At 66.4% G+C, this 26042-nt stretch overlaps 3 protein-coding genes across 3 annotated transcripts; 2 read left to right on the forward strand and 1 right to left on the reverse strand.

Moving 5' to 3' along the window:
• Positions 1 to 4967: 4967 nt before the first annotated feature.
• Positions 4968 to 14078, reverse strand: LOC309585515 (5-aminolevulinate synthase, erythroid-specific, mitochondrial-like). Its single transcript, XM_082303495.1, has 11 exons — positions 13991 to 14078; positions 12476 to 12567; positions 12038 to 12151; positions 11886 to 11963; positions 11203 to 11410; positions 10413 to 10597; positions 8827 to 9006; positions 7049 to 7213; positions 6212 to 6480; positions 5667 to 5826; positions 4968 to 5382 (listed from the first exon to the last, which is right to left on the reverse strand). Exons 2-11 carry the CDS (start codon positions 12561 to 12563, stop codon positions 5228 to 5230), a joined length of 1602 nt encoding a protein of 533 aa, XP_082159621.1. The 5' UTR covers positions 12564 to 12567; positions 13991 to 14078; the 3' UTR covers positions 4968 to 5227.
• Positions 14079 to 14425: 347 nt separating this feature from the next.
• LOC309585512 (prickle planar cell polarity protein 3-like) lies at positions 14426 to 20539 on the forward strand (the record flags this gene model as incomplete). Its single annotated transcript, XM_082303493.1, has 9 exons — positions 14426 to 14475; positions 15193 to 15269; positions 15349 to 15529; positions 17059 to 17172; positions 17653 to 17790; positions 18513 to 18725; positions 19152 to 19332; positions 19625 to 19837; positions 20139 to 20539. The coding sequence occupies exons 1-9, from the start codon at positions 14434 to 14436 to the stop codon at positions 20537 to 20539; spliced, it is 1560 nt and encodes a 519-aa protein (XP_082159619.1). The 5' UTR covers positions 14426 to 14433.
• Positions 20540 to 21332: 793 nt separating this feature from the next.
• PQBP1 (polyglutamine binding protein 1) lies at positions 21333 to 26036 on the forward strand. Its single transcript, XM_082303494.1, has 7 exons — positions 21333 to 21446; positions 22853 to 22974; positions 24208 to 24319; positions 24986 to 25095; positions 25177 to 25281; positions 25380 to 25440; positions 25528 to 26036. Exons 2-7 carry the CDS (start codon positions 22908 to 22910, stop codon positions 25676 to 25678), a joined length of 606 nt encoding a protein of 201 aa, XP_082159620.1. The 5' UTR covers positions 21333 to 21446; positions 22853 to 22907; the 3' UTR covers positions 25679 to 26036.
• Positions 26037 to 26042: the final 6 nt, after the last annotated feature.

Below are 26042 nucleotides of genomic sequence, written 5' to 3' on the forward strand. Positions count from 1 at the left end.
TGGACACCCCACAGCACCCCCAAGGACACCCCATGACCCCCCCAGGCTCTGGGAGGGGGACATTCCCTGACACCCACCCCCAGCCAGAGTCCACCCTGGTGTGGGAAACAGCTGGGTCCCCCTCCCCTGTCCCAGTGTCCCCATGGACCCACCCCCATGGCCCAGGCACCTCCGTGGCCCCATTCCCATGTCCCCCATAACTCCAATGCCATCCCCATGTCCCTCCCCATCACCATGTCCCCACCCCCCACACCCCCATGTCCTCCATTCCCCCACGCCCATCACATTCCCATGTCCCCCTCTCCCTGTGACCCCATCCTCACGTCCCCCATCCCTCTGTCCCCTTGGGCCCATGTCCCAGCATCCCCATGTGCCCACCCCCACATGCCCCCCATGTCCCCGCTCCTGTCCCCATGTCCCCCCGTTCCCTCTCACCTTCTCGGGGGGCACGGGGGTCCCACACTGCCCAGAGCTGGGCGCAGAAGAAGGGGGTCCAGCACAGCACGAACACGCCCAGGACCACCACGGCCATGCGGTGGCTCTTGGCCCGGGCCCGTCCCAGCCCCCCGGGACCCCCCGGGACCCCCCGTGTCCCCCTCAGTGCGCGCGTCACCGCCACCTGCAGCACCCCCAGCAGCACCGCAGGGGCCACCAGCACGGCCAGGGCCACCCAGGTGACGTAGGCACGGGCACCCCACGGCTGGACAAAGGTGGCCCAGCAGTCGCTCTCGCCTGGGGCCACCTCACGCTGCCCGAAGATGCCAACCTGGGGCAGCCCAAAGAGCAGCGCCAGTGCCCAGGCCGTGGCCAGCGCATCCCAGCGCCTGCGAGCCTCGGCCAGTGCCGAGCGGGCCCGGCCCAGCCCAGAGCGAGCCCACCCAAGGGCTGTGCCAGCCCACCCCAAGGCCACCTGACACCACCCCATGGTGGCCCCAGACCCCTTCGTGGTAGTACCAGACCCCTCTGTGGTGGCCCAAGACCCTCCCATGGTGGCTTCAGACACTCTTGTGGTGGCCCAAGACCCCTCTATGATGGTCCCAGACCCACCTTGGGTGGGTTGAGACACCCCCATTGTAGCCCAGTTCCTCTCCATGGTGGCCTCAGACCCCTGTGTCGTGGCCTCAGAGTCCCCCATGGTGGCTTGACATTCCCCCATGGTGGCCCAGGACCCCCTCGTGATAGCCCCAGACCCCTCTGTGGTGGCACAAGAGCCACCCCTGCTGGCCCCAGACATCCCCATGGTGGTCCCAGACCCCCCCAGGGTGGCCTGTGACAAGGACCTTGTGGGCATCTGGGGTGATGAGGGGGGTGACAGGGACATCAGGGGAACGTGGAGGAACATTGGGGTGCCATTGGGACTTGGGGACACTGGGGACACCTGGTGGGACATCGGGGTGCAACTGGGACTTGGAGACACGGGGGTGACACAGAGGGACACTGGGGTGCCATTGGGACTTGGGGACACTGGGGTGACATGGAGGGACATTGGGGTGCCATTGGGGCTTGGTGGCACCGGGGTGACACAGAGGGAGACTGGGGTGACATGGAGGGACATTGGGGTGCCATTGGGGCTTGGTGGCACTGGAGTGATGTGGAGGGTTGGGGACACTGGGGTGACACAGGGGTCTGGGGGGCACAGAGGGGATGTGGCAGTGATGCTGTCCCCACTGTCCCTGTGTCCCCAGCCCTCAGCAGGTTCCCATGTGCCATCCCAGGTGTCCCTGCGTCCCTGTGCCCCATCCCTGCTGCTGTCCCTGTGTCCCCATCCCCAGCACCCCTTGGGTCCCTGTGACCCATCCCTGGTGTCATCAGTGTCCCTGTGTCCCCACCCCCAGCACCCAGTGTGTCCCCCTAAGCCACTCTGAGTGTCCCCAGTGTCCCCATGTCTCTGTCCCCAGGACCCAGCGGATCCCTTTGCACCACCCCCAGTTTCCCCATGCCCTTGTGCCCCATATTTGGTGTCCTCAATATGTCCCCACCTGCCACCCCTGGTCTCCCCATGTCCCCCCATCCTATCTTTGGCATCCCCAGTGTCCCCATGTCCCTGTCCCCAGCATCCAGAGGGTTCCTGTGTGCCATCCTGTGTGTCCCCATGTCCTTGTACACCATCTCTGGTGCCCCCACTGTCCCCGTGCCCCCTCCCGCAGCACCCCCACCGCTCGCCCCTGCCCTCACCCCGCCACCCCCAGCACCTGCCATTCCCAGTGTCCCCATGTCCCCCTACCTCATCCCCAGCGGCCCCAGTGCCCCCACACTCCCAGCACCCAATTTGTCTCCGTGTCCTCCCCTGGGTGTCCCCAGTGTCCCCATGGCCCCGCACCTCATTCTCAGTGTACCCGGTGCCCCCACGCCCCCACCCCCAGCACCCACCACACCTCCCCCTGCGTTCGGAGGCTTCCTGTGTCCCTCCCTGGCCGTCCCCAGTGTCCTCAAGTCCTTTTACCCCCTCCCCACCGTCCCCACTGTCCCCACCCCTGTCCCCCTGCCCGCCCCCTTGCCGCTGCACCGCGCCCAGCGGCCACCAGGCGGCGCGATGCCTGTCCCCGGCCTGCCCCGTGTCCCCCCGCCAGCACCCGCTGTGTCCCCGCGTCCCGGTGTCCCCGGTGTCCCCGGTGTCCCCACGTCCCCGCACCCCGCTCCCCGTGTCCCCAGCGCCCCCACGCCCCCACCTGCAGCACCCCCAGCGCGCCCCGCGCCCCCCGCCCCCCTGCGCGCCCCCGGCCCTCAGCCCCGTGCCCAGCGGGCGGCAAATGGCGCGGCGGCGGTCCCAGGCCATGGCCACGGCCACGTAGGCGGAGGCGAACATGGCGACGCCCTGCAGGTACTTGGTGAGGCGGCAAAGGGCGTCGGGTCCGCGGAACCGGTCCGTGAGGTCCCAGAGCAGCTGCGGCAGCACCTGCCCGGCCGCGGCCGCCAGGTCGGCCAGGCTCAGGTGCCGCAGGTAGCGCCGCAGGGGCCGCGCGGGCCGCGCCGGGGGCGCCCCGGGGCCGCGGGGGTCCCGGCGCGGGGCCCTCAGCGCCACCAGCACCAGGACGTTGCCCCCCAGGGCCAGCACGAGCAGCAGCGCCAGGACCCCGACCTCGGCCATGGCCAGCGCCGCGTCCCGGGGCGGCGAGGGGGTGCCCGGGGGCGGCGGGGCGGTCTGTGGGGAGAAGGAGGGAGAAGTGGGGGTCTGGGGGTGTCATGGGGGGTGTAGGGGGGCTTTAGGGGGTGTCCGGGGTTAGGGGAGTTGGAGGGGGTGTTAAAGAGGGGGGGTCTGGGGGTGTTAAAGGAGAGGCTGGGGGTCGTAGGGCAGGGTATGGGGGGCATTGGGGGGGTGGGGGTGGCTGGGGTAGGGAGGAGGGTTGGGGGGATGTTACAGGGGTGGGGGCTGGGGGGGTCTGGGGAGGGTTAAAGAGGGGCGGGGGTGTGTGGGGTATTTGGGGGGGGGGGGTGTATGGGGGGCTCAGGGGGTGCCCGGACGGACTGGAGTGGCTCAGTGGGAAGGGCTGAGTTAGAGGGGGGTGCATGGGGATGTATGGGGGGGCCCGGCGGGGGTCCCCGGCACCCTCAGGTGCCGCCGGAAAGGGGGCGAGGGCCGAGGGAGGGGGTCCCCGGGCCCACCCGGGAGGCACCAGGGGGGTCCCTGAGGGCCACCAGCACCAGGGTGTCCCCCCAAGGCCAGCGCAGGGACCCCACCTCGGCCATGAGCAGCGAGGGGCCGGGGGTGTGCCCGGGGGGCGTCTGTGGGGGCAAGGGGGGGGGTTAAATGAGGGCCTGGGGGGCAATAGAGGGGTGATTTGGGGGGGGTTGGGGGTGTCCGGAGGGGCGGGGGCGAGGGAGTTTAGAAGGGATGTTAAAGAGGGGGGCTCTGGGGTGCTGAGGGAGAGGCTGGGGGGTCAAAGGGGGATAGATGGGGGGGTGTTGGGGAGTGTCCAGAGGGGCGGGGGTAGAGGGGGTCAGAGGGGGTGTCCGGGAAGGGTTAAGGATGGGGCTGGGGACTTTAGGGGTTATTTGGGGGTTGTGGGGATGCCCGGCGTGGTGGGGGGGGGTAGAGGGGGTGTTAAACTGGGGGGGGTCAGGGGGTCTGTGAGAGGTTAAAAGGGGACTGGGGGTGCGGGGGGGGTACGGGGGGTTTAGGGGGTGCCTGGGGGGGCTGGGAGGGCTCCGTGGGGAGGGGGCATGGGGGGGTCTGGGAGAGGCGGGTTAGAGAGGGGAGGGGGGTTGAGAGGAAGGGGGGTGGTCCGGGGGGAGATTGTGCAAGGAGTGGGACCCGCCCCCCTCCCCCCCGGTACCTCCATTTGAATTTTGGGGGTCCCTCAGCCGGCGAGGGGGCACGGGAGGGGGGTCACTCCCCGGACACCTCAGTCCCCTTGGCACCAGTTCGCCGGGTACTGGTGGCACTGGGAAAGGCCCTGGAGGACTGGGCAGACTGGGAGGGGGAGGGACCCCCCAGGACTGACGTCATGGCTGGGGGGGTCCCCCCACCTCTGGGTGCTGGGGGGGGCAAAAATTCCTTCCTCATTCCCCAAAATCTTGATAAGGGCAGGAAAGCACCCAGGGGAGCCCTTCCCCCACCCCCCGAGGGACCCAGGTGGGGGAGTGGGGGGGGGAGAGGGGACCCCCCAGGAACCCCCTCGGGGAGAGGCCTCAGGCTCCATCCCATAATGGTTGATGGCCTGGAACTGGGAGCACTGAGAGGGACCTAGGAAGGGGCGGGGGGGGAGGAACCCAAGGAGTTTGGGGGGGAGGGGGTGGAAATTGGGAAGGAGGAATTGGGAGGGGAATTTGGGGAGCTCCCCCCCAGAGAGAGCTCGACACTGAGAGCATCAGTCCCATCACGGCTGATTGCCTGGAACTGGGAGCACTGGGAGGGACACGAGGACCCAGGAATTTGGGGGGAAGGGGGGAGGGAGGTAATGGGGGGGAAATTGGGGGACACCCCCAGTGATTGCCCCCCACCCCCAAGATAAAGAGACAGACGCATCATCAGTCCCATCTTGGTTTATTGCCATTGTTACTGGGAGAGACTGGGATGGGTGGGAGGAAAACGGGGAAAAACTGGGAGAGGAACGGGAGGGGCAATGGGGGGACACCCCCAGCGCCCCCCCAAAAGAGAGGAACACCCCCCACTCCCGTAATGGGTTAACGCCTGGAACTGGGAGCACTGGGAGGGACTCAGGCGGCCGCGGGGCGGGGACTGAAGTTGCCGGGGGGAGTCGGGACGCCCCCCGGGTTTGGGGGGGGGTCAGCCCATGACAGGGACCCCCCCCAGCTGGAAGTGCTGCCGCTCCCAGTCGCTCATGAGGGAGAAGTGCAGGGGCCGCTGGCACGAGGCGCAGGAGGGGCCCAGGGGGGTGTCCCGGGGCAGCCCCAGCGCCCCCCAACACTCGGACAGCTGGTCTGGGGGGGGGACACGGGGTCATGGGAGGGTACGGACCCCCCCGACTGACCAGTGACCCCCCCCCGAGCCGGGAGCACCGGCCTGGTGTCACCCAGGGACCCCCACCCTGTGACCCTCCACCAATGTCGCCAGGTCCCCCCAGTCCTTGGGACCCTCCCATGTCCCCCCCGCCCCTCCAAAGCCCCAAATCCCCGCATCCCTGTGTCCCCCCATGACCCCCCCTGTGTCCCCCAAAGCCCCCCCATGGCCATCTTTCCCCTGAGCCCCCCGTGTCCCCCCTCACCTGCCAGGTGCTCCATCATGGCAGGGCTGTGGTGGGGGGTGGGCGCGATGCGCAGCAGTTCCCCCCCCCTGGGCACGGTGGGGGGGTTGATGGCCTGGACGTACAGTCCCCGCTCGAGCAGGGCCCGGCTCAGCCGGGTGGCGGCCAGGGCGTCCCCAACCTGCACCCCCAAAAACCGTCACACCCCAAAATACGGCTGCGGGACCCCCAAACCCACCCCCTGAGCCCCCCCCCCCCCCGAGTGCCCCCCTCCCCCACGGGCACAGGGGCGATGTGACTGGGAGCGGGCAGGACAGGGGGCCCCCCCCCTGAGCCCCCCCATGGCCACCCTACACCCCAAAGTCCCCCGAATCCCCCCAAACCTCCTCACATCCCCCCACGAGCCCCTCCAGACACCCCCAAAGCCCCCCCGACCCCTCCAGTTCACGGTCACGGTGATGATGTTGTGGCTGGGGGTGGGCAACACGGGGACCCCTCCAAGCCCCCCCAGACCTCCTCAAATCCTCCCCAGACCCCCCCAAAAGCCCCCCCCGGCCGCCACTCACGGGCACGGGGACGATGTGGCTGGGGGCGGGCAGCGCGGGGACGCCCCTGTCGCGCAGCAGCACCCGCAGGTGTTTGGCGTGGCGCTGGTGGGTTCGGCGCAGGGCCCCCCCCTCGGGGCCCCCCAAAACCCGCAGGGCCGCCAGGGCCCCCCCCACCACGGGGGGGGGCAGCGCCGTGGTGAAGATGAAGCCGGGGCCGAAGGAGCGCACGGCGTCCACCAGAGCGGCCCCCCCCGCGATGTACCCCCCCACGGCACCCACCGCCTTCCCTGGGGGCGGAACGGGGGGTCAGGGCACCCCAAAGTCACCAGGGACCGCCCTGACCCCCTCCAAACCCCTACAGACCCCCCAAACCCCCAGAGAGCCCGACCCCAGTGTCCACCCATGCGGTCCCTCCCCCCCCATTTTCGGGGTGCCCCCTTACCGAGGGTCCCCCCCCCATTTTCGGGGTGCCCCCTTACCGAAGGTCCCTCCCCCCCAATTTCGGGGTGCCCCCTTACCGAGGGTCCCTCCCCCCCCCATTTTCGGGGTGCCCCTTTACCGAAGGTCCCTCCCCCCATTTTCGGGGTGCCCCCTTACCGAGGGTGCCCCCCCCATTTTCGGGGTGCCCCCCCCTTACCGAGGGTGCCCCCCCCTTACCGAAGGTCCCTCCCCCCATTTTCGGGGTGCCCCTCCCTTACCGAAGGTCCCTCCCTCCCCAATTTCGGGGTGCCCCTTTACCGAGGGTCCCTCCCCCCACATTTTCGGGGTGCCCCCTTACCGAGGGTCCCTCCCCCATTTTCGGGGTGTCCCCTTACCGAGGGTGCCCCCCCCATTTTCGGGGTGCCCCCCCCTTACCGAGGGTGCCCGACACCACGTCCACCTTTCCGGTGACGCCGTCGCGCTCGGCGATGCCGCCGCCCCGGGGCCCGTAGAGCCCCACGGCGTGAACCTCGTCCACGAAGGTCAGGGCGCCGTGGGCGTGGGCGACGTCACAGAGCTCGGCCAGGGGGGCGATGGAGCCTGGGGGGCGCACAGGGGGTTTGGGGCGGTTTGGGGAGGTCTGCGGCGGTTTTTGGGGAGGTCTGGGGCAGTTTGGGGCGGTTTGGAGAGGTCTGGGGCAGTTCGGGGGAATTTGGGGCGTTTTGGGGGGATTTGGGGAGGTTTGGGGCGGTTTGGGAAGGTCTGGGGCGGTTTGGGGCAGTTTGGGGGAATCTGGGGCGGTTTGGGGAGATCTGGGATGGTTTGGGGAGGTTTGGGGTGGTCTGGGGCAGTCTGGGGCGGTTGGGGGGGGTCTGGGGCAGTTTGGGGCGGTTTTGGGGAATTTGGGGAGGTCTGGGGTGGTTTGGGGGGATTTGGGGCAGTTTGGGAGGATTTGGGGATGTCTGGGGTGGTTTGGGGCAGTTTGGGGGGGATTTGGGGCGGTTTGGGGGAATTTGGGGCGGTTTGGGGGAATTTGGGGCGGTTTGGGGGAATTTGGGGCGGTCTGGGGCGGTTTGGGGCAGTTTGGGGGGATTTGGGGAGGTCTGGGGCGGCTTTGGGGGGATTTGGGGCGGTTTGGGGGGATTTGGGGCGGTTTTTGGGGCGGTTTTTGGGGCTGAGCGCGGCGGGCCGGTGCAATGTCACAGGGCACCACCGGGGGCGCTGTTGAGCGGGGGGGGGGCGGGGGGGGGCCATGGGGGGGTCTGGAGGGGTTTGGGGGAATTGAAGGGGATTTGGAGAGGTTTGGGGGATTTAGTGGGGGTTTGATGGGGTTGAGGGGGTTTGGAGGGAGTTTGGGGGGCATTTGGAAGAGTTAGGGAAGTTTGGAGAGGGATTTGGAGGGGTTTGGGGGGATTTGGAGGGATTTTGGAGGAGTTTGGGGTGTTTGGGGGTGAATGCCGTGTGTGGGTGGGATGTCACAGAGGCCTGGGGGGACATGGGACGGGACATGGGAGGGGACAGGTGCGATACTGGGGGGACACTGGTGTGAGATGGGGGGGCTGAGTGGGATTTCGGGGCAATACTTGGTGGTTTAAGGGATAACTGGGGGGATTTGGGGGGGATTTGGGGGGAACTGAGGGGATATGGGGGAGATTTGGGGGGGTCCGGGAGCATTTGGGGAAATTTAGGGGAGAATTGGGGAGAGCTGTGGGGGTGCTGGGGGGATTAGGGGTGGAACTGGGGGGAGTTGGAGAGGATAGTGGGGGATTTAGGGGGGATTTGGGGAGAACTGGGGCAAACGGGAGAATTGGGGGGGATATGGGAGTGTATAGGGGCGATTTGGGAGGGTACAAGGAGATTTTGGGGGGAACTTGGGGCATTTGGAGAGGGTTGGGTTTTTTGGGGGGGGGGGATTTAAAAGGACTTGGGGGAGCTGGGAAGGATTTAGGGGGATTCAAGGAGATTTAGGAGGGGTTGGGGGGATTTAAGGAGGAACTGAGGGGGATTGAGGAGATTTGAGGGGATTTGGATGGAATTGGGGAGGATTTGGGGGGACCTTGGTAGGAACTGGGAGGATTTGGGGGGTCTGAGGAGAGGTGTGGACACCTGGAACCCCACGAGCTTTGGGGCTGTCTGAACAGGTTTGGGAGGATCTCAGGGGGTTGTGGGGTGTCCCGGTGGTTCTGGGGGGTTTTAGGGTGACCCGCACTGACCATCCATGGAGTGGACGGATTCGAAGGCAACAATTTTGGGGATCCCGGGGGGGCTGCGCCCCAAAAGCTCATCCAGGTGCTGGGGGTCGTTGTGGCGGAAGACGTGTTTGGGGGCCCCACTGCGCAGGATCCCCTGCACCATGGAGGCGTGGTTCCCCGCGTCCGAGAAAATGTGGCAGCCTGGGGGCACCCCAAAACCCGTCAGCACCCAAAAAGCCCAACCCCCAAAATCCCCATGCCCATCAGCACCCAAAACCCCCACCCAATTCATGGGAACCCCTAAAAACCCATCCCAACCACCCCCCCCTCCCCCCCCCTGTAATTCCCGGCATCCGAGAAAATGTGGCAGCCTAGGGGCACCCCAAAACTGCCCCGCACTCTCAGCACCCCAAAACCCCAAACCAATTCCCCCCCGCACCCTCAGCACCCCCAAAATCCACCCCAAAACCCCATCCCAAAACTCCCCATGGTTCCCTGGCAGCCTGGGCACCCCAAAACCCCCCCGCACCCTCAGCACCCCAAAAACCCACCCCAAAACCCCACTGTGCCCATCAGCACCCCTAGAACCCACCCCAACCCTCCCACCCCTCGGTTTCCTTTTGGGAGGTTTTGGGGGGGCTCGGGGGGTGTGTTGGGTGAATCAGAAGAGGGTTTTAGGGTCCCATGAAGGATTTTGGGGATCCTGGGGGTTTTTGGGTCCCATGACAGGGGTTTTGTGGGGTCCCACGTGGTTTTGGGGGGGCTCTAAAGAGGAACAGATTTTTGGGGTTCCCAGGAGGAGTTTTTTCTGTTCTCAAGAGGTTTGGGGGATTCCCAAGAGGTTTTTGGGGTCCCAGGAAGTTTTTTGGGTCCAATAAGCTTGGAGGGGGGGGGGGGCTGCCATGCAAATTTTTGGGGTTCCCAAGAGGTTTTTTGGGGTCTGAAGAGCTTTGGATTTCTCCCATGAGATTTTTTTAGGTCTCATGAGGTTTTTTGGTGTTCCAGGAGATTTTTGGGATCCCAGGAGTTTTTTTGGGTCCCGTAAAGTTGGGAGCGGGGCAGATTTTTGGGGTTGCCAAGAGAATCTGGAGATGTTTTTAGGAGTTCCCAGCAGGTTTTGTAGAATTAAAACGAGGTTCTTTCTGTTCCCATGGATTTTAGGGGATCCCCTGATGTTATTGAGGTCCCATTGGCTTTGTGGGAGCTCCCATGCAGATTTTTGGGGTTCCCAAAGGGTTTTTTTGAGGTTCTCAAGAGATTTTTTGGGGTCCAAGACCTTCAGAGTTCCCCTGTAAGTTTTTTTTTTTTTGAGTCCCACAAGGTTTTTTTGGGGCCAAGTTTTTGGGGGACCCAAGAGTTTTTGGGGGATAAAATGCACTTTGGTGAGGGGGCTCCTCAGCAGATTTTTGGGGTTGCCAAGAGGGTTTTTGGGGTTGCCCAGAGAACTTGAAGAGCTTCTCACGACAAGTCTTGTAGAACCCCAAGAGCTCTGACTCCCACCGGGCTGGGTTTTTTTGGGGTTCCCGTGAGATTTACGGATCCCCTTCAGGTGTTTTGGGCTCCCCGTGGATTTTGGGGTGCTCTGCCGGGTTTGGGATGCCCCGTACCTGGCAGAAGCCGCGCCAGCGTGGCCAGGGCGGTGTCATTGGCGGCGAAGCAGGAGGAGAAGAGGCAGGCGCGGGGCTGGCGGTGCAGCCGGGCCAGCGCCCGCTCCAGCGCCCCGTGCAGCGGGGACGTGCCCCCGATATTCCGGGTGCCCCCCGCGCCCAGCCCGTGAGCGCCCAGCGCCGCCCTGGGGGCACCCGGGGCACGGGGTCAGAGGGGCTGGGGGGATTTGGGGGGGTTTGGGAGCAGTTGCAGGGGATTTGGGATGTTGGGGATTTGGGAGCAGTTGTAAGGGATTTGGGATGTTGTGGGGGATTTGGAAGGGCCTTGGCAAGGATTTGGGGAGGGGATTTGGGGGGGATTTGGGGAGGTTAGGGGAGGTTTGGAAAGGGTTTCAGGGGTTTGGGAAGGGGTTTGGGAGAGATTTGGGAGGGGATTTGGGGGGGATTTGGGGGGGTTAGGGGAGGTTTGGAAAGGATTTCGGGGGTTTGGGAAGGGGTTTGGGGGTTTTGGGAGAGATTTGGGAGGGGTTGAGGGAGAGATTTGGTGGGAGGCTGTGGGTATTTGGGAGGGGTTGGTGGTGATTTGGGAGAATTTGGGGGATTTAAGGGGAAGAGTCAGGAGAGCTTGAGGGGATTTAAGGGCATTTGGGGGAGATCCGGGAGCAGTTGGGGAATTTAAGTGGATTTGGGGATCTTCGGGGGGATTTAAGGAGATTTGGGGGGGGTTGGGAGGCATTTAAGGGATTTGGGGGCAATTAAAGGGGATTTAAGGGGATTTTGGGGTTCCCACCTGGCTGCCCGCAGCACCTCGGGGTGGCGGCTCATTCCCAGGTAATCGTTGGAGCACCAGAGCTGGATCAGGCGTGGGGGGGACCCCAAAAAGGCGGTCGGGGGGTGCTGGGCCCGGCGCCCCACGGCCGTGAACTCCCGGTAGGTGTGGGAGCGGCGCAGCCCCGCCAGGCGCCCCCCAAAAACTGCCTCGTAGGGGAAGGCGTCCTCTGGGGGGGGCAAAAAGGGTCAGGGGGGCACCCTGAAACTGCCACAGCACTCCTGACCCCCCACCGCACCTCAAAACCCCCCAGAGCCCCCCAAAATCCCATCACCCCCCACCCCCCAAAAGCACCTCATGGGGTAAGGCATTCTCGGGGCGGGGGGGGAAGGGTTGGAGGGACACCCCAAAACACCCAACACCCCACTGCACCCCAAAATCCCCCCAACGCCCCTATTGCACCCCAAAACCGCCTTGTAGGGAAAGGCGTCTTTTTTGGGGGGGACTCCAAACCCCACCAAGCCCCCCCAGCCCCACATCAGACCCGACCCCCCCCGGACCCCAAACCCTCTCATTGCACACCCAAACCCCCCTAAACTGACCTGATACCCCCAAAGACCCCCGGATCCCCTCCCAGCCCCCCCAAATCCCCCCCAGCTCCCCTCGAGCCCCTCCGGAACCCCCCCAGACCCCTCCCCCCTCACCGGGCAGGTTCTCCTCCAGCCGCCGCTCGGGGGGGTCCTCGAGGGGGTCCCCCAAATCCAGCAGCCAGTCCAGGGGCTCTGGGGGGTCAGAGGTCATTGGGGTATCCCCGGTACAGGGGGGAGGCGTCGGGGGAGTCCCCAAAATTCCTCACCTGGCTCGGGGGAGGTCACGTCCTCCTGTACTTCGGGGGCCGCGCGCTGGACAAAGGGGGGCTCCTCCCCCCCCAGATCGATGAAGGGACAGTGGGACCCCTCGGGGGGGTCACCTGGGGGGGACAAGGGGATTCAGGGGGGACCAGCACCCCCAAATCCCCAAAAAACCCTGCAACACCCCAAAATTCCCTCAACCCCAGTTAGGCTCCCCCACAAAACCCCTCAAAACCACCCAAAATTCTCCCCAAAACCCCAAACCTCCGCCTCACCCACCCCAAAACTCTCCCAAGCCCCCAAAACCCCCCAAAGCTCCCCACCCCCCCAAAACTTCCCTAAAACTCCTCCCACTCCCCCAAACTCCCCAAAACTGAAAGGGGGGTGTCAAAGGGGGGGGGGATGTCCTCCCCTCCCCCACCTCTCCCTCAAATTTCGGGTACCTGGGTGGGGGCGGGGCGGGGCCGTGGCCAGGGCTCGGACCAGCCACGGGTGACGGGCGAGAACGGGGCAGCGCAGCAGAGCGGCCATGGTGCTGGGGGCGGAAAAACGGGGGCGTCAGGGGGGTCCAGCACCCCAAAAAACACCCCAACCCCCCCCCAAATCCCCCTCGTCCTTCTCATCCCCCAAACCCCCCCAGAACTCCCGCAAAATTCCCTCAAGTCCCCTCCAAACTGCTGAGGGGGGGCAAAAAAAGGGGGGGCTCCACAGCCCCAAAACACCCCCAGAACCCCCCAAAATACCCCTGATACCCCTCATCCCCCAAAGCCCCCTGAACCCCCCCCCTCCCCGAAACTGCTTGGGAGGGGCGAAAATGGGGGGTCGGGGGCGGCCCGGCACCCCCAAACCCCCCCAGCCCCCAAAGCTGCTGGGGGAGGGGCAAGAAAGGGAGTCTGGGGGGGCTCGACACCCCCGAGCCCCCCAAATTGTCCCCGCACCCCTTAATCAGCCCCATCCTGGGGTCCTTCCTGGGGGGTTTTGGGGTCTTTCCAGGTGGGTCGGGGGGCTCTGTGGGGGTCCCGGCACCAGGACCCCGGCGGGGCCCCCCCAAAGCTGCCCCTCCCCCTTAATCAGCCCCACCCAGACACCTCCGCCCCTTTTTGGGGGCGTTTTGGGGGGGTGGGTGTGGCCGCCCCCCCTTATCAGCCCTTATCAGTCCCCGACACCTGGAGTCGGCTGGATCACGTGACCTCGGGGAGAGGAGGAAAATTGGGGGAGCCTCAGATGTCCCAACCCCCCCGAGCCCCCAAAACCCCCCAAACCCCCCAAAAACGGGACCCAGGGGCCGGGGGGGCTGATGGGGGGGGGGCAGCTTGGGGTCTTCTGAGGTTGTTTGGGGGGCTTCGGGGGAATTTGGGATCGCAGGACTCCCCAATTCCTCTTTCTCCCACCCCCCTGCGATGTTTGGGAGTTCGGGGATGTTGGGGCCTTCTGAGAGAATTTTGGGGGGTCGTGTGGGTTTTGGGGGTGCAGGAACCCCCCCAAATTCCCCTTTTCTCCCCCGTCCAGCAATTTTTGGGGGAGTTTTTGGGGTGTTGGGGGATTCTGAGTGGGGTTTGGGGTTGATGGGGGTCTCTGGGGAGGGGTTGGGGTGTTCGAGTGGGGGTTTGGGGGTGCTGAGCCCCCCCAGCGGTTCTGCGGGTGCGAGGGGGAATTGGGACCCCCAAATTCCTGGGGCCTCTCAAGGGGAGAGTCCGGGACTCCCATAGACCCCCCGCACCCGCTCAGGGGTCCCGGTCCCCCAAAACTCCGCACTCATTGTGATCCAGGCATTAGGGACACCCACAGATCCCTCCTCCCCACATTTGGGGGTCTCCAGCCCCCCAAAATCCCCCCCCAGAGGAGCCGGGACCCCTATGGGACCCACCCCCAGACCCACTTGGGGATCCCCAGCCCCTCCAAGCGCCCTTGGGGATCCGGACCCCCTGAAACCCCCCGCGACCCCCCGCGCCCCTCACCTGTTGTCCCGCACTGAGGACGAACAACGAGCACTGAGGCCCCCCCAAAACGGGGCCCCCCCAATCCGATAAGCCCCGGGGGGCGGGGCTTAGCGCGCTGAGGCTCCGCCCACGGCTCCTCCCAACTCCCCTGAACGCCCCCAAAATCCCCCAACCCCCGAGCCCCCCAAACCCTCCCAAAGCCCCTGAGACCCCCAAACCCTATAAAACCTCTGAGCCCCCCGAACTCCCCTGAGCCCCCAACCCCCAGAGAACCCCGGCTTTGAGCGAGGGGCGGGGCCAGGCGGGGGGGCGGGGCCAGCGGCGTTGGGGGCGGGGCTTGGCGGTTGCCGGGCAACGCAAAGGGCGGGACTGCGAGGGGCCGCGGCCCCGCGGGTTCGGGGCGGGGCCGGGGGCGGGGTCTCCGTGGAGGGGGCGGGCCCGGGGCGTGGCCAATGCCCGCCATGTTCACCCGGGGGTCCCGGCGGCGGCGATCGGAGCGAGACGTGAGGGGCGGGGCGAATTCGGGGGCCCGGGGGGCTTTGGGGGCACTTTGGGGTTTTGGTGGGGTCTGGGGGCCGGGGGAGGGCTGGAAGGGTGGGCACTGAGGGGGCGGGGCTTAGGGCGCGGAAGGGGGTTTGGGGGGGTTGTAGGGCAGGTGTGGGGGGCAGGGGTCCCTGGGGTGTGGGGGGGGTCTGTGGCTGGGGGAGTCTCGAAGGGGGCTCAAGGAAAGGGGCTGTGGGGGGTAATGGGGGGCTGTAGGGGTATATAGGTTGGGGGACGCTGCGGTGGGGGGCTGTGGGGCGGGAGGGGGCTTAGGGGGTGAATCCCCCCCCAGCACGCCCGCCCCCGTTTGTGGTGGTTGCACCTCCGGCCCCTGGGATCCCCCAACCTTCCAACCCCGATTTTGGGGTGTGACCCTACACCCAACCCCCCAACTCTGACCTGTGCCCCCTCGACCCCATTTCTGGGAGGTTCCCCCCCAGCCATCCCTGACCCCGTTTTTGGTGTTTCCCCCGACTCCTTTTGGTGCTTCCCCATCCCCCCCCCACACCCCATTTTGATGCCCCCCAGACCCGATTTTTGGGATGTTGCCCCCCCAACTTCCAGCATCCCTTTTGGGGTGTTGCTCCCAGCACCCCTTGTCCTTTTCAGTGCCTCTCTAGCCCCCCAACCCTGTTTTTGGGGTGTGACCCCCCCTGACCCCGTTCCTGCCCCCCCAGGCCGAGGACCCCGACCGAGGCCGGCCATGCCGGGCATGCCAGGAACTCTGTCCCGGCTTCCAGGAGCACCCATGGAGGTGAGGCTGGGATGGGGGGGCTGGAAGGGGGATTTTGGGGTGTCCCCCCTTCACCAGAGCCCCCCTGTTCCTCCCCCAGGAAGATCTGCCAGCACTGCAAATGCCCTCGGGGGGAGCACGTTGGAGGGGGGGTCCCCCCGACCCTACAGAGGGTCCTGGCCCGGCTGCTCCCCGAATCCCATCCCCCCCCCGGCTCCGAGGATTCAGGGTGTTCCGCTGAGGAGTTTGCCTGGGCCCCTCCCGGCCTCAGCCCTGACCAGGTAATCCCAGACTCCCCAAGCCCCCCAGAAGCCCCCCAGAAGCCCCCCAAGTGATGAAGGCCTGAAGGCCTCGCCCCTACCTACAGCCCCCTACAGCACAGAATTCTGACCCCCCCGGCCCCCCCGTGTACCCCTGAGGCCCCAGCACAGGGGTCTCCCCCCAAACCCCCAGCTGAACCCACCCTGCAGAGCTGTGAGAGCCCAAAGGCCCCCCCAGACCCCATGGCTTTAGGGGACCCCCCGGGGGTGCCTCTGTCCCCCCATAGAGCCCTGTCCCCTGCAAGGGCCCCCAAACCCCTCCCGGGGTGCCCCAGTCCCATACAGGCCCCGCCCACTGGGGAAAGTCCCCCCTTGCCCCAAGCCAAGCCCCGGCCCTGCTCCAGGCCACGCCCATGCAAACAAGCCCCGCCCCCCCAAAGCCCCCCCCCACCTGCAAGTGACTCCTCCCAGCTGCCCCAGCAGGCCCCACCCCATTGAGGCCCTGCCCCCTTTCCCTGCCCCTCCCCTCAGGTGTGTTTCTCGCACCTGCCCCAGTGCAGCCCCACCCCCAGCGAGGCTCTGCCCCATCCAAGCCCCACCCTCTTATGGGCCACACCCTCCTCCAGGCCCCACCCATTGGTTAAGCCCCTCCCCCATCCCCCTGCGCAGGTGCTGCTGGATTTTGTCACCTGCCCCACCCCACAGTGAGGCCACGCCCCCAACGAGGCCCCATCCAATCAGACCCCACTATTCCAGTCACGCCCACTGAATCCCCGCCCCTTTTCCCGCAGGTGACCAAGTGCTTCTCACACCTGCCCCCATCAAACCCTGCCCATTGGGCCACACCCCGATAAGCCCCGCCCCTTCCTCAGGTGTCCCAGTACTTCTCCCACCTGCCCCACTGAGGCCACGCCCCTTGTGCCCCACCCTGCTAAACCATGCCCCTCACACCCTGGCCCGCTAAGCCCCGTCCCTTGCGCCCCACCCTCTTAAGCCCCGTCCCTCGTGCCCCACCCCGCTAAGCCCCGCCTCCTCACCCCGCCCCTGCCCCGCCCTGCTAAGCCCCGCTCTGCCCAGCCCCGCCCATCGCACCCTGCCCTGCTAAGTCCCGCCCCTCGTGCGCTGCTCCTCATGCCCCACCCCGCTAATCCCAGCCCCCTTAAGCCACGCCCCTCTCACCCCACCCCTCATGCCCCGCCCCACAAAGCCCCACCCTGTAGGTGTCCCAGAACTTCTCCCTTCTGCCCCAGTGAGGCCACGCCCTTTGCACCCTGCCTCCTAAGCCACGCCCCCGCACCCCGCCCCGCTAGGCCCCGCCCCTCACGCCCCACCCCACTAAACCCCACCCCACAGGTGTCCCAGAACTTCTCCCTCCTGCCCCAGTGAGGCCACACCCTTTGTACCCCGCCCCGCTAAGCCCCGCCCCGCTAAACCCCGCCCCCTTAGGCTCCGCCCCGCTAAACCCCGCCCCCTTAAGCCCCGCCCCCGCTAAACCCCGCCCCCTTAGGTCCGCCCCGCTAAGCCCCGCCCCGCTAAGCCCCGCCCCGCAGGTCTCCCAGTACTTCTCGCTGCTGCCGCCGCCGTTGGTGCCGCGGCTCCGCAGCCCCGGGGAGCGGCACCGGCTGCGGGAGCTGCTCCGGCAGCTGCCCCCGCACGACCTGGAGGTGAGGGGGGCCCGGGGGGGTTAGAGGAGCTCTGGGGGCACTGAGGGGGAGTCCTGAGGGGCGGGGGAGGCTTTGGAGGGCTTGGGGGGATTCTGGGGGGCGGCTGGGGGCATCCAAGGGGGTTCTGGGAGCTCTTCCTGGAGCAGTTTTGTGGAATTTGGAAGCATTTTGAAATGGTTGGGCCCATTTTTCAGTTGTTTTAAGGCAGTTTTGATGTATTTGGAGCATTTTTAGATGTATGAAGCGGTTTTGGGGTGGTTTTGGAGTATTTGGGGTGTTTTAGGGCAATTGGATTAGTTCAGGGTCATTTTGAGGTGTTTTATTATGTTTCTAGCTTATTTTGAGGTGGATTTGGGTTATTCGAGGGCATTTTTGGGTTGGTTTTGGGCTGTTTTGGTGTTTCTAGGTAGTTTTGAGGTATTATTTGGGGGATTTTTGAGGTGTTTTGAGGTTCACTCCCCCAAATCCGACCCTCTCTAGCCCCAGTTTTGCCACGACCTGGACGAGGCCGAACGTCGGGAATTGAAACTTTTCGCCCAACGCCGGAAACGGGAAAATTTGGGCCAAGGGAGTGTCCGACCCCTCCCCCTCACCAGCGCCGGTGCCGTTTGCCAGCAGGTGGGGGCACCCCAAAAATGGGCACCCAAAAAAGGGGGAGGCAAAGTATTGGGGAGGGCTGGGAATAATGGGGGTGGGACCCCAAAAATATTGGGAGAGAACCCCAAAAATATTGGGAGAGGACCCCAGAAAATGAGGGGGAGCCCCAGAGAATTTGGGGAGGCAAGGCAAAAAAGAGGAGCGGGGACCTGGAGATTTTGGGGGGCCCCAAAAACAGGGAAGGGAAACTTTAAAATAGGGGTGAGGGTTGCCAAAAATGAGGGACTCCACATAAAACTTGTTTAGGGTTTCTCCACCTATTTTGGGGGTGGGAAGCCCCAAAATGAGTCAGGAACCCGAAAAATGGGGAGTGGGGAGCCCAGAAATAGGAATGGAGGCCTGGATATGTTGGGGGAGCCCAAAAACAGGGAAGTGGAACCTAAACTTCTGGGGTGAGGGACCCCAAAAACATCATGTGGAGCCCCCAAAATGTGTGAGAAACCCCAAACATGGGGGGTGGGAAGCCCCAGAACGAGGGAGGGAACCCCAAAAACTGGGAGTGGGGACATGAATATTTGAGGGGGGATGGGTGCTCAAAAAGAGGGAAGAGGAGCTTAAAAATCGGGGCGAGGGACCCCAAAACCAGGGTGGGAGCCTAAAACCGGGGGGGTTGGAGCCCCCAAACCCTCGGGGGTCCCCCAAGGCTGGGGCACCCCCCTGACCCCAATGTTTCCCCTCCCCAGTGCGGGGGCCCGGTGCGGGGGGGGGCCCTGGCGGTGTTTGCGGGGCGGGCGGGGCTGGGGCTGTGCTGGCACCCCCAGTGCTTCCAGTGCCACCAGTGCCACCAGCCCCTCGTGGACCTCGTGTACTTCTGCCCCGGGGGGGCCGGGGGGCGGCTGCTCTGCGGGAGACACCACGGGGACACCCTCAGGCACCGCTGTCCGGGCTGTGACGAGGTGAGGGGGGCACCTACGGTGGTTCTGGGGTGGATATGGGGTGCTGGGGTGTGGTTTTGGGGTGTTGATGGGGGTGCTGAGTGTGGTTATGGGGTGGATATGGGGTGCTGGGGTGGGGTTTTGGGGTGGTGATGGGGGTGCTGAGTGTGGTTATGGGGTGTTCTGTGTGGTTGTGGGGTGCTATGGACAGTTATGGGGTGGTTGGGGGAGCTGAGGGGCCTGGGGGTTTTTGGGTGCTGGGTATGCCCCCAACCCCCCCCCCCCCTTTGTGCCCCCCAGCTGATTTTCGGGGGGTGCTGGGCCAAGGCCGGGGGGGCAGTCATGGGTCACTTGTGGGGTTTATGGGACATTTATGGGGCTGGGGGGCACCCAGGGGTGCTGTGGGGGTTCTTTGGGTGCTGATCCCTCCCCCTTTGTGCCCCCCAGCTGATTTTCGGGGGGCGCTGGGCCGAGGCCGGGGGGCGCCGGTGGCACCTGCGGCACCTGCGCTGCCTCGAGTGCGAGGGGCCCCTGGATCCCCAGAACCTGCCCGGGGGGGGGCAGCCCCTGTGTCCCCCCTGCCGCGCCCGCGGTGCCCATCTGTGCGACACCTGCGGGGACCCCATCGGTGAGGGGGGGACACGGGCCGGGGGGGTTGGGGGATTGCCAGGGGGGCTTGGGGGGGTCCCAGGGGGTTCAGGGGGTCCCCAAGGAGGTCCCGGGGGGGTTCAGGGGGGTCCTGGTGCTGCTCAGAAGATGCTGAGGGGAGTCAGGGGACCCCAAGGGGTGTCCAAGTGGTCCCCAGGGGGTTCCAGGGGGGTTGGGGGGATCCTCGAGGGGTCTCCAAAGGGTCCCAAAGAGATCCCAGCCCCCCACTTAAGGTCACAGCCCCCCCAATCCCCTCTCTCCCCCCTCCCCAGACCTGCAGGCGCCCCACGTCACCCACAGGGGGCAGCACTGGCACCCCCTCCCCGGCTGCTTCCGCTGCGCCCCCTGCGGGCGCCCCCTGCTGGGCCGCCCCTTCCTGCCCCGGGGGGGGCAAATCTTCTGCTCCCCCCGCTGCGCTCAGGGGCCCCCCCAGACCCCCCGCAGCGCCCCCCAGCGGCGCTCCTGGGGTGGGGGACCCCCGGCAGGTGAGGGGGGGGCACTGGGAGGGGCACTGGGGAGATCTTGGGGGGCACTGGGAGGAGTGGGAGGCTCTGGGGGGGCTGTGGTGGGTACTGGGAGGGGCTTGGAGGACACTGGGGGAGGTTGGGGGGTGTGGGGTGGCCTGGGAGGAGCTGGGGGTTCTGGGAGTTGGTGGGAGGGTCTTGGGGGGCACTGGGAGGTGCTGGGGGAACTGGGAGAGACGGGGGGGTTACTGGGAGCACTGGGGGAGGCGGTGGGAGGTTCACTGGGGACACTGGGGGGGTTAACTGGGCCCCTCCCCCGCAGGCTCGCAGCCCCGGTTCCGCCGGGGGGGCCCCCATCGCCACTCGATGCCGGAATTGGGGGCCGCCCCCCGCCCCTCCCCCCCTGCCCCCGCCGTGTCCCCTCCCCCCGCCCCCCGTGGCCCTTCCCCTCCCTGTGTCACCTCCCGTGATGCCCCTCCCCCCCCCGGGCCGTGCCCCTCCCCCCCCAGGGCTGCGCCCCCGGGGCCGGGGGTGCGGCGGGGGAGGGGCCGCCCCCGCTGGCCTTCGTCCTCCTCATCCTCCTCCTCCTCGTCCTCCTGGGAGGGGCTGTTCCTGGGGGAGCCCATCCCCCTCCCCCCACAGCTCCGCCCCCCCGGGGCCTCCCCGGACCCTCCGCGGCCCCCCCGGCCCCGCCCCCGCTCCCGCGGCTGCCGCCTGGCCTGACCCCGCCCCCGCCGTGACCTCTGACCTCTGCCAGGAGCCGCTGACCCCTCTGTGACCACCTGGCAGCCCCTGCCCTCCCCTGCTGACCTCTCTGTGACCTGCTGCTGACCTCTGACCTCTGCTGGGGCCTTTGATCTCTCTTGGTGGCCTCCAACCTCAGGGACCTCCTGGTGACCTCCTGTTGGTGACCTTTGACCTCTGATCTCCCATGGGGACTTCGGTGCTGACTTTTGCCCTTTGACCCCACTCTGGCATTTGTTGACCTTTGACTTCTGCCCCTTGCTGAGCACTTTTGACCTCTGACCTCCCTCCCTCACGGGTGTGACCTTTGCACTTTGACCCCATGACTGCCTCAGGGACCCCCTGACCTCTGCACGGTGACCTTTGACCCCGCGGGCAAAGCTTTAATAAAGGGGCGGTGCCCCAGTTTGGCCACCAGTGTCACTGAAGCCCCGGGACATGGGGGGGCCCTACGGAAACAGAGGCGGCTGGGCTGGAAACACCAAAGAAACACTGGGGACAGCTGGGAGCCGGCCCCGTGTAAACACTGCAGGCTGCACACCGACATAAACACTGGGGAGGCCGTGGAGCCCCTCTCAGGCGCCGCCGGCCCCGGTGCCCCCCATCTTTAAAGGCGACCCTACAAAAACACCGCGGTGCCCGCCCGCGCCCCCCAACATGGCGGCGCCCACAGGAGCCACGCGCTCCGCCTGCCGCGTTACCGCGCGCTGATTGGCTGAGCGCCTGCGGCATGCTGGCGGATGATTGGTCAGGGCAGGATCACGTGACCGGCAGAGCGGCGGCGGGTCGGGCAGCGCGGTTGCCGGGGCAACGGGGCGGGGCCAAGGGGGCAGCGCGGTCACGTGAGCAGGGTCGGGGCCGCCGGCGGCTTCCGGGGGGATCCGGGGTGAGGGGCTCTTACTGGGGTTACTGGGAGGGACTGGGGGTAACGGGGCCTTACTGGGGTTACTGGGAGGGATCCGGGCCCTTACTGGGGTTACTGGGAGGGACTGGGGGTAACGGGGCCCTTACTGGGGTTACTGGGAGGGATCCGGGGTAACGGGGCCTTACTGGGGTTACTGGGAGGGATCCAGGGTAACGGGGCCCTTACTGGGGTTACTGGGAGGGATCCGGGGTAACGGGGCCCTTACTGGGGTTACTGAGAGGGATCCGGGCCCTTACTGGGGTTACTGGGAGGGACTGGGGGTAACGGGGCCCTTACTGGGGTTACTGGGAGGGATCCGGGGTAACGGGGCCCTTACTCGGGTTACTGGGAGGGATCCGGGGTAACGGGGCCCTTACTGGGGTTACTGGGAGGGACTGGGGGTAATGAGGCCCTTATTGGGGTTACTGGGAGGGATCAGGGCCCTTACTGGGGTTACTGGGAGGAATCGGGGGTAACGGGGCCCTGACTGGGGTTACTGGGAGGGATCCGGGCCCTGACTGGGGTTACTGGGAGGGATCCGGGGTAACGGGGTCCTTATTGGGGTTACTGGGCGGGATCGGGAGTAACGGGGCCTTACTGGGGTTACTGGGAGGGATCAGGGCCCTTACTGGGGTTACTGGGAGGGATCAGGGCCCTTACTGGGGTTACTGGGAGGGACTGGGGGTAACGGGCCCTTACTGGGGTTACTGGGAGGGATCCGGGCCCTTACTGGGGTTACTGGGAGGGACTGGGGGTAATGGGGCCCTTACTGGGGTTACTGGGAGGGATCCAGGGTAACGGGGCCCTTACTGGGGTTACTGGGAGGGATCCGGGCCCTTACTGGGGTTACTGGGAGGGATCCGGGGTAACGGAGCCTTACTGGGGTTGTTGGGATGGATCCGGGCCCTTACTGGGGTTACTGAGAGGGATCCGGGCCCTTACTGGGGTTACTGGGAGGGAACCAGGGTAACGGGGCCCTTACTGGGGTTACTGAGAGGGTTCCGGGGCTCCAGGGGGGTCTTTCAGGGGCCTCTGGCATTTCCAGGGCTGTTCCTGGGGTGCTCCGGGGTTCTAAAGAATGTCGGGAGCGTTGTGGGATTACCGGGGGGTGCCGGGGTCTCTGGGGTTACCGGGAATTCTGCCGTGTGCGGGAGGATTCCGGACAGACCCCGCTGGTTCTCGGGCTGTTCCCTCGCCTCTGGGGGTGTCCGGCTGTCCCCGGGTGGGAGTTCCCCCGGTCCCGCCGGTCTCCGGGGTCACCAGGAGGTTCTGGGGGATTCCTTGGGTTCTCAGCAGGTTCCGGGGCTGTCCCGGTGGGGATCCGAGCTCTCGGGGGTCTCCCGGGTTTCCAGGGACTGATCCCCCCCTCTCCTGTGTCCCGTCGGCAGGGTGCCGGGAGGTTCCCGGAGTGTCCCGGCGCTGCCCCGTGGCCCCGCCGGGGCGATGCCGCTGCCCGTGGCCCTCCAGTCCCGCCTGGCCAAGCGGGGGCTGCTCAAGCACGTGGAGCCCGGTGAGAACAGCCCGGGGCTGGGGGCTTTGGGGGCTGGGGGCTTTGGGGGCTGTGCGGTGGGGGCGTGGGCTGGGTGCACCCCCTTAGTTCGGGGTGCTGTGGGTGGAGTTTATGTGGGCGGGGCTCTGGGTGCTGGGTGGGGCTCTGGGTGCTGGGTGGGGCAATGGGGTGGGTGAGGCTCCTGTGCTGGCCCCACCCCAGATCACTGCAAAGGAGTGGCTGGGGCTGGGGCGGTGGGTGCGGCTGTGGGCGGGGTTAGGGGCAGCAGGCGGGGTTATGGACAGTGGCTGTGGCAGTGGGCAGTGGGTGTGGCAGTGGGCAGTGTTGGGGCAGTGGCAGTGGGCAGTGGCTGTGGGCTGTGGGCAGTGGCTGTGGGCTGTGGCTGTGGTAGTGGGCAGTGTTGGGGCTGTGGGCAGTGGCTGTGGGCAGTGTTGGGGCAGTGGGTATGGCAGTGGGTGTGGCTGTGGGCAGTGTTGGGGCAGTGGCTGTGGGCTGTGGCTGTGGGCAGCGGGCAGTGGCTGTGGGCAGTGGCTGTGGCAGTGGGCAGTGGCTGTGGGCAGGGGCAGTGGCAGTGGGCAGTGGCTGTGGGCAGGGGCAGTGGCTGTGGGCAGTGGCTGTGGCTGTGGGCAGTGGCTGTGGGCAGTGGCTGTGGGCAGTGGCTGTGGGCAGTGGCTGTGGCTGTGGGCAGTGGGTGTGGCTGTGGGCAGTGGCTGTGGGCAGTGGGTGTGGCTGTGGGCAGTGTTGGGGCTGTGGCTGTGGGTGTGGGCAGTGTTGGGGCAGTGGCTGTGGGTGTGGGCAGTGTTGGGGCAGTGGCTGTGGGCAGTGGCAGTGGGCAGTGGCTGTGGCTGTGGGCAGTGGGCAGTGGCTGTGGGCAGGGGCAGTGGCTCTGGGCAGTGGCTCTGGGCAGTGGGCTGTGGGCAGTGGCAGTGGGCAGTGGCAGTGGGCAGTGGCTGTGGCTGTGGGCAGTGTTGGGGCAGTGGGCTGTGGGCAGTGGCAGTGGGCAGTGGCTGTGGCTGTGGGCAGTGGGCAGTGGCTGTGGGCAGTGGCTGTGGCTGTGGGCAGTGTTGGGGCAGTGGCTGTGGCTGTGGGCAGTGTTGGGGCTGTGGCTGTGGGCAGTGTTGGGGCAGTGGCTGTGGGCAGTGGCTGTGGCTGTGGGCAGTGTTGGGGCAGTGGCTGTGGGCAGTGGCTGTGGGCAGTGGCTGTTGGCGGGACCAGGCTGATGGCCCTGCCCAGAGCCCGAGGAGGAGATCATCGCTGAGGATTACGACGACGCCCACGTGGATTACGAGGCCTCGAGGCTCGAGGGGCTGATCCCACCCTGGTACAAAGTCATCGACCCCACCTGGTGAGACCCCTCCTGCTGGGACCCCCCCTCAGTGTTACAGGGGCTGCAGGGACCCCCCCACGTGCTGCAGAGACCCTTTGCAGCCGCTGTAGGGCTGGAGAGACCCCCCTGTAAGGCCGCTTTTGGGACCTTGCTCAGGGCTGTAGGGACGGCACAGGTGCTGTCCACCCTCCCTGGTGGTGTCCACCCTCCCTGGTGCTGAGCAGCCTCCCTGGTGCTGAGCAGCCTCTCCGGTGCCTGTAGGGCCCCTGCTCAGGCCTTACGGGGCTGTGGGGATTCTCCACGCGCCTTTCCCGGGTGCTGTCGGGTCCCTCTCCAGGTGTCTGGGGGCTGTGCACAGCCTCTCCAGCTGCTGCAGGGGTAGGGTTACACGTTCAGGGTCTATAGGGACCCTTAGCAGCTGCTGCAGAGCATATGGAGGTGTTTGTCAGGCACTATGGGGGCTATAGGGACCCTCTCTGGGGTCTCCAGGATCTGTAGGAACCCTCTCCAGGGTCTCGAAGGGCCCTGCCTGGGGTCTGTAGGGGTTGTAGGGCCCCTCTCATTCCCTGTAGGGACTGTGCGACTCCACCCCAGACTATAGGACCTCTCTCTGGGGTCTATAGGGGCTGTAGGGCCCCTCCCAGGGTCCTTATGGCCCCCCCAGCCCCCTGCTCCTCCCCGCAGCGGGCTGCCCTACTACTGGAACGTGGAGACCGACCTGGTGTCGTGGCTGTCCCCCAACGACCCCAACTCCGTCATCACCAAACCCGCCAAGAGACTCAAGGGCAACCCGGGTGAGTCTAGGAGGGGACCCCAAAACCCTGAGGGGGGATTTGGGGCCTCTGCCCCTCCCTAAACCCTGGGTGCCCCCCCAGAGCCTGAGGAACCCCCCGAGAGGGGCCACGAGAAGGAGGAGCCGCCGCGGGAGCGCCGCTTCCACCGGCGCGAGGAGCTGGCGCCGTACCCCAAGAGCAAGAAAGGTGGGTGGGGGGTCCCCCGGGATTTTGGGGGCTCTGAGCATTCCAGGGCTTGCCACACCCCAAAGCAGGGCTGCGCTGACCTCTCTGTCCCCCCCCAGGCGGCCGCAAAGACGAGGAGCTGGACCCCATGGACCCCAGCGCTTACTCGGACGCGCCCCGGTATGGGAGGGGAGAAAGGCTGGGGGTTATCGGGGTGCCCCGAGTTTTGGGGGACCCTCAGTGACCCCCCTTGTGCTGTCACGGCAGGGGCACGTGGTCCACGGGGCTGCCCAAACGCAACGAGGCCAAGACCGGAGCGGACACGACGGCGGCCGGGCCCCTGTTCCAGCAGCGGCCGTACCCCAGCCCCGGGGCCGTGCTCCGCGCCAACGCCGAGGCCTCGCGCGGCAAGGACTGAGCCCCGAAACACAGGACCCCCCCAAAATGTCCCCATCTCCTCCAGGAACCTCCAAACCCCAGGGGTTCCCCCAGGATCCCCCAAGCCTGAGGGGATTCCCTCAAACCCCAGGGAACGCTTCAACCCTGCCAAACATCAAGGGGTCCCCCAAATCCCCGGGAACCACCCCCAAACCTCAGCGGTTCCCCCAAGCCTCCCAGGACCCCCAGAGCCCAAGGGGATCCTCTCAAATCCCCCTCCAAGCCACGCCCCAAACCACCCCCACATCCCCCCCAAACCATCCCCAACCCCCATAGGACCCCCAAAAACCCAGGGGTGCCCCAAATCCCCCAGGATCCCCCCAAACCCCTTCCCAACTTCCAGG

This window comes from Coloeus monedula, assembly GCF_965178545.1.
Source record: "Coloeus monedula genome assembly, contig: HAP1_SCAFFOLD_1, whole genome shotgun sequence".
In the NCBI taxonomy this organism is placed as follows: domain Eukaryota; kingdom Metazoa; phylum Chordata; class Aves; order Passeriformes; family Corvidae; genus Coloeus; species Coloeus monedula.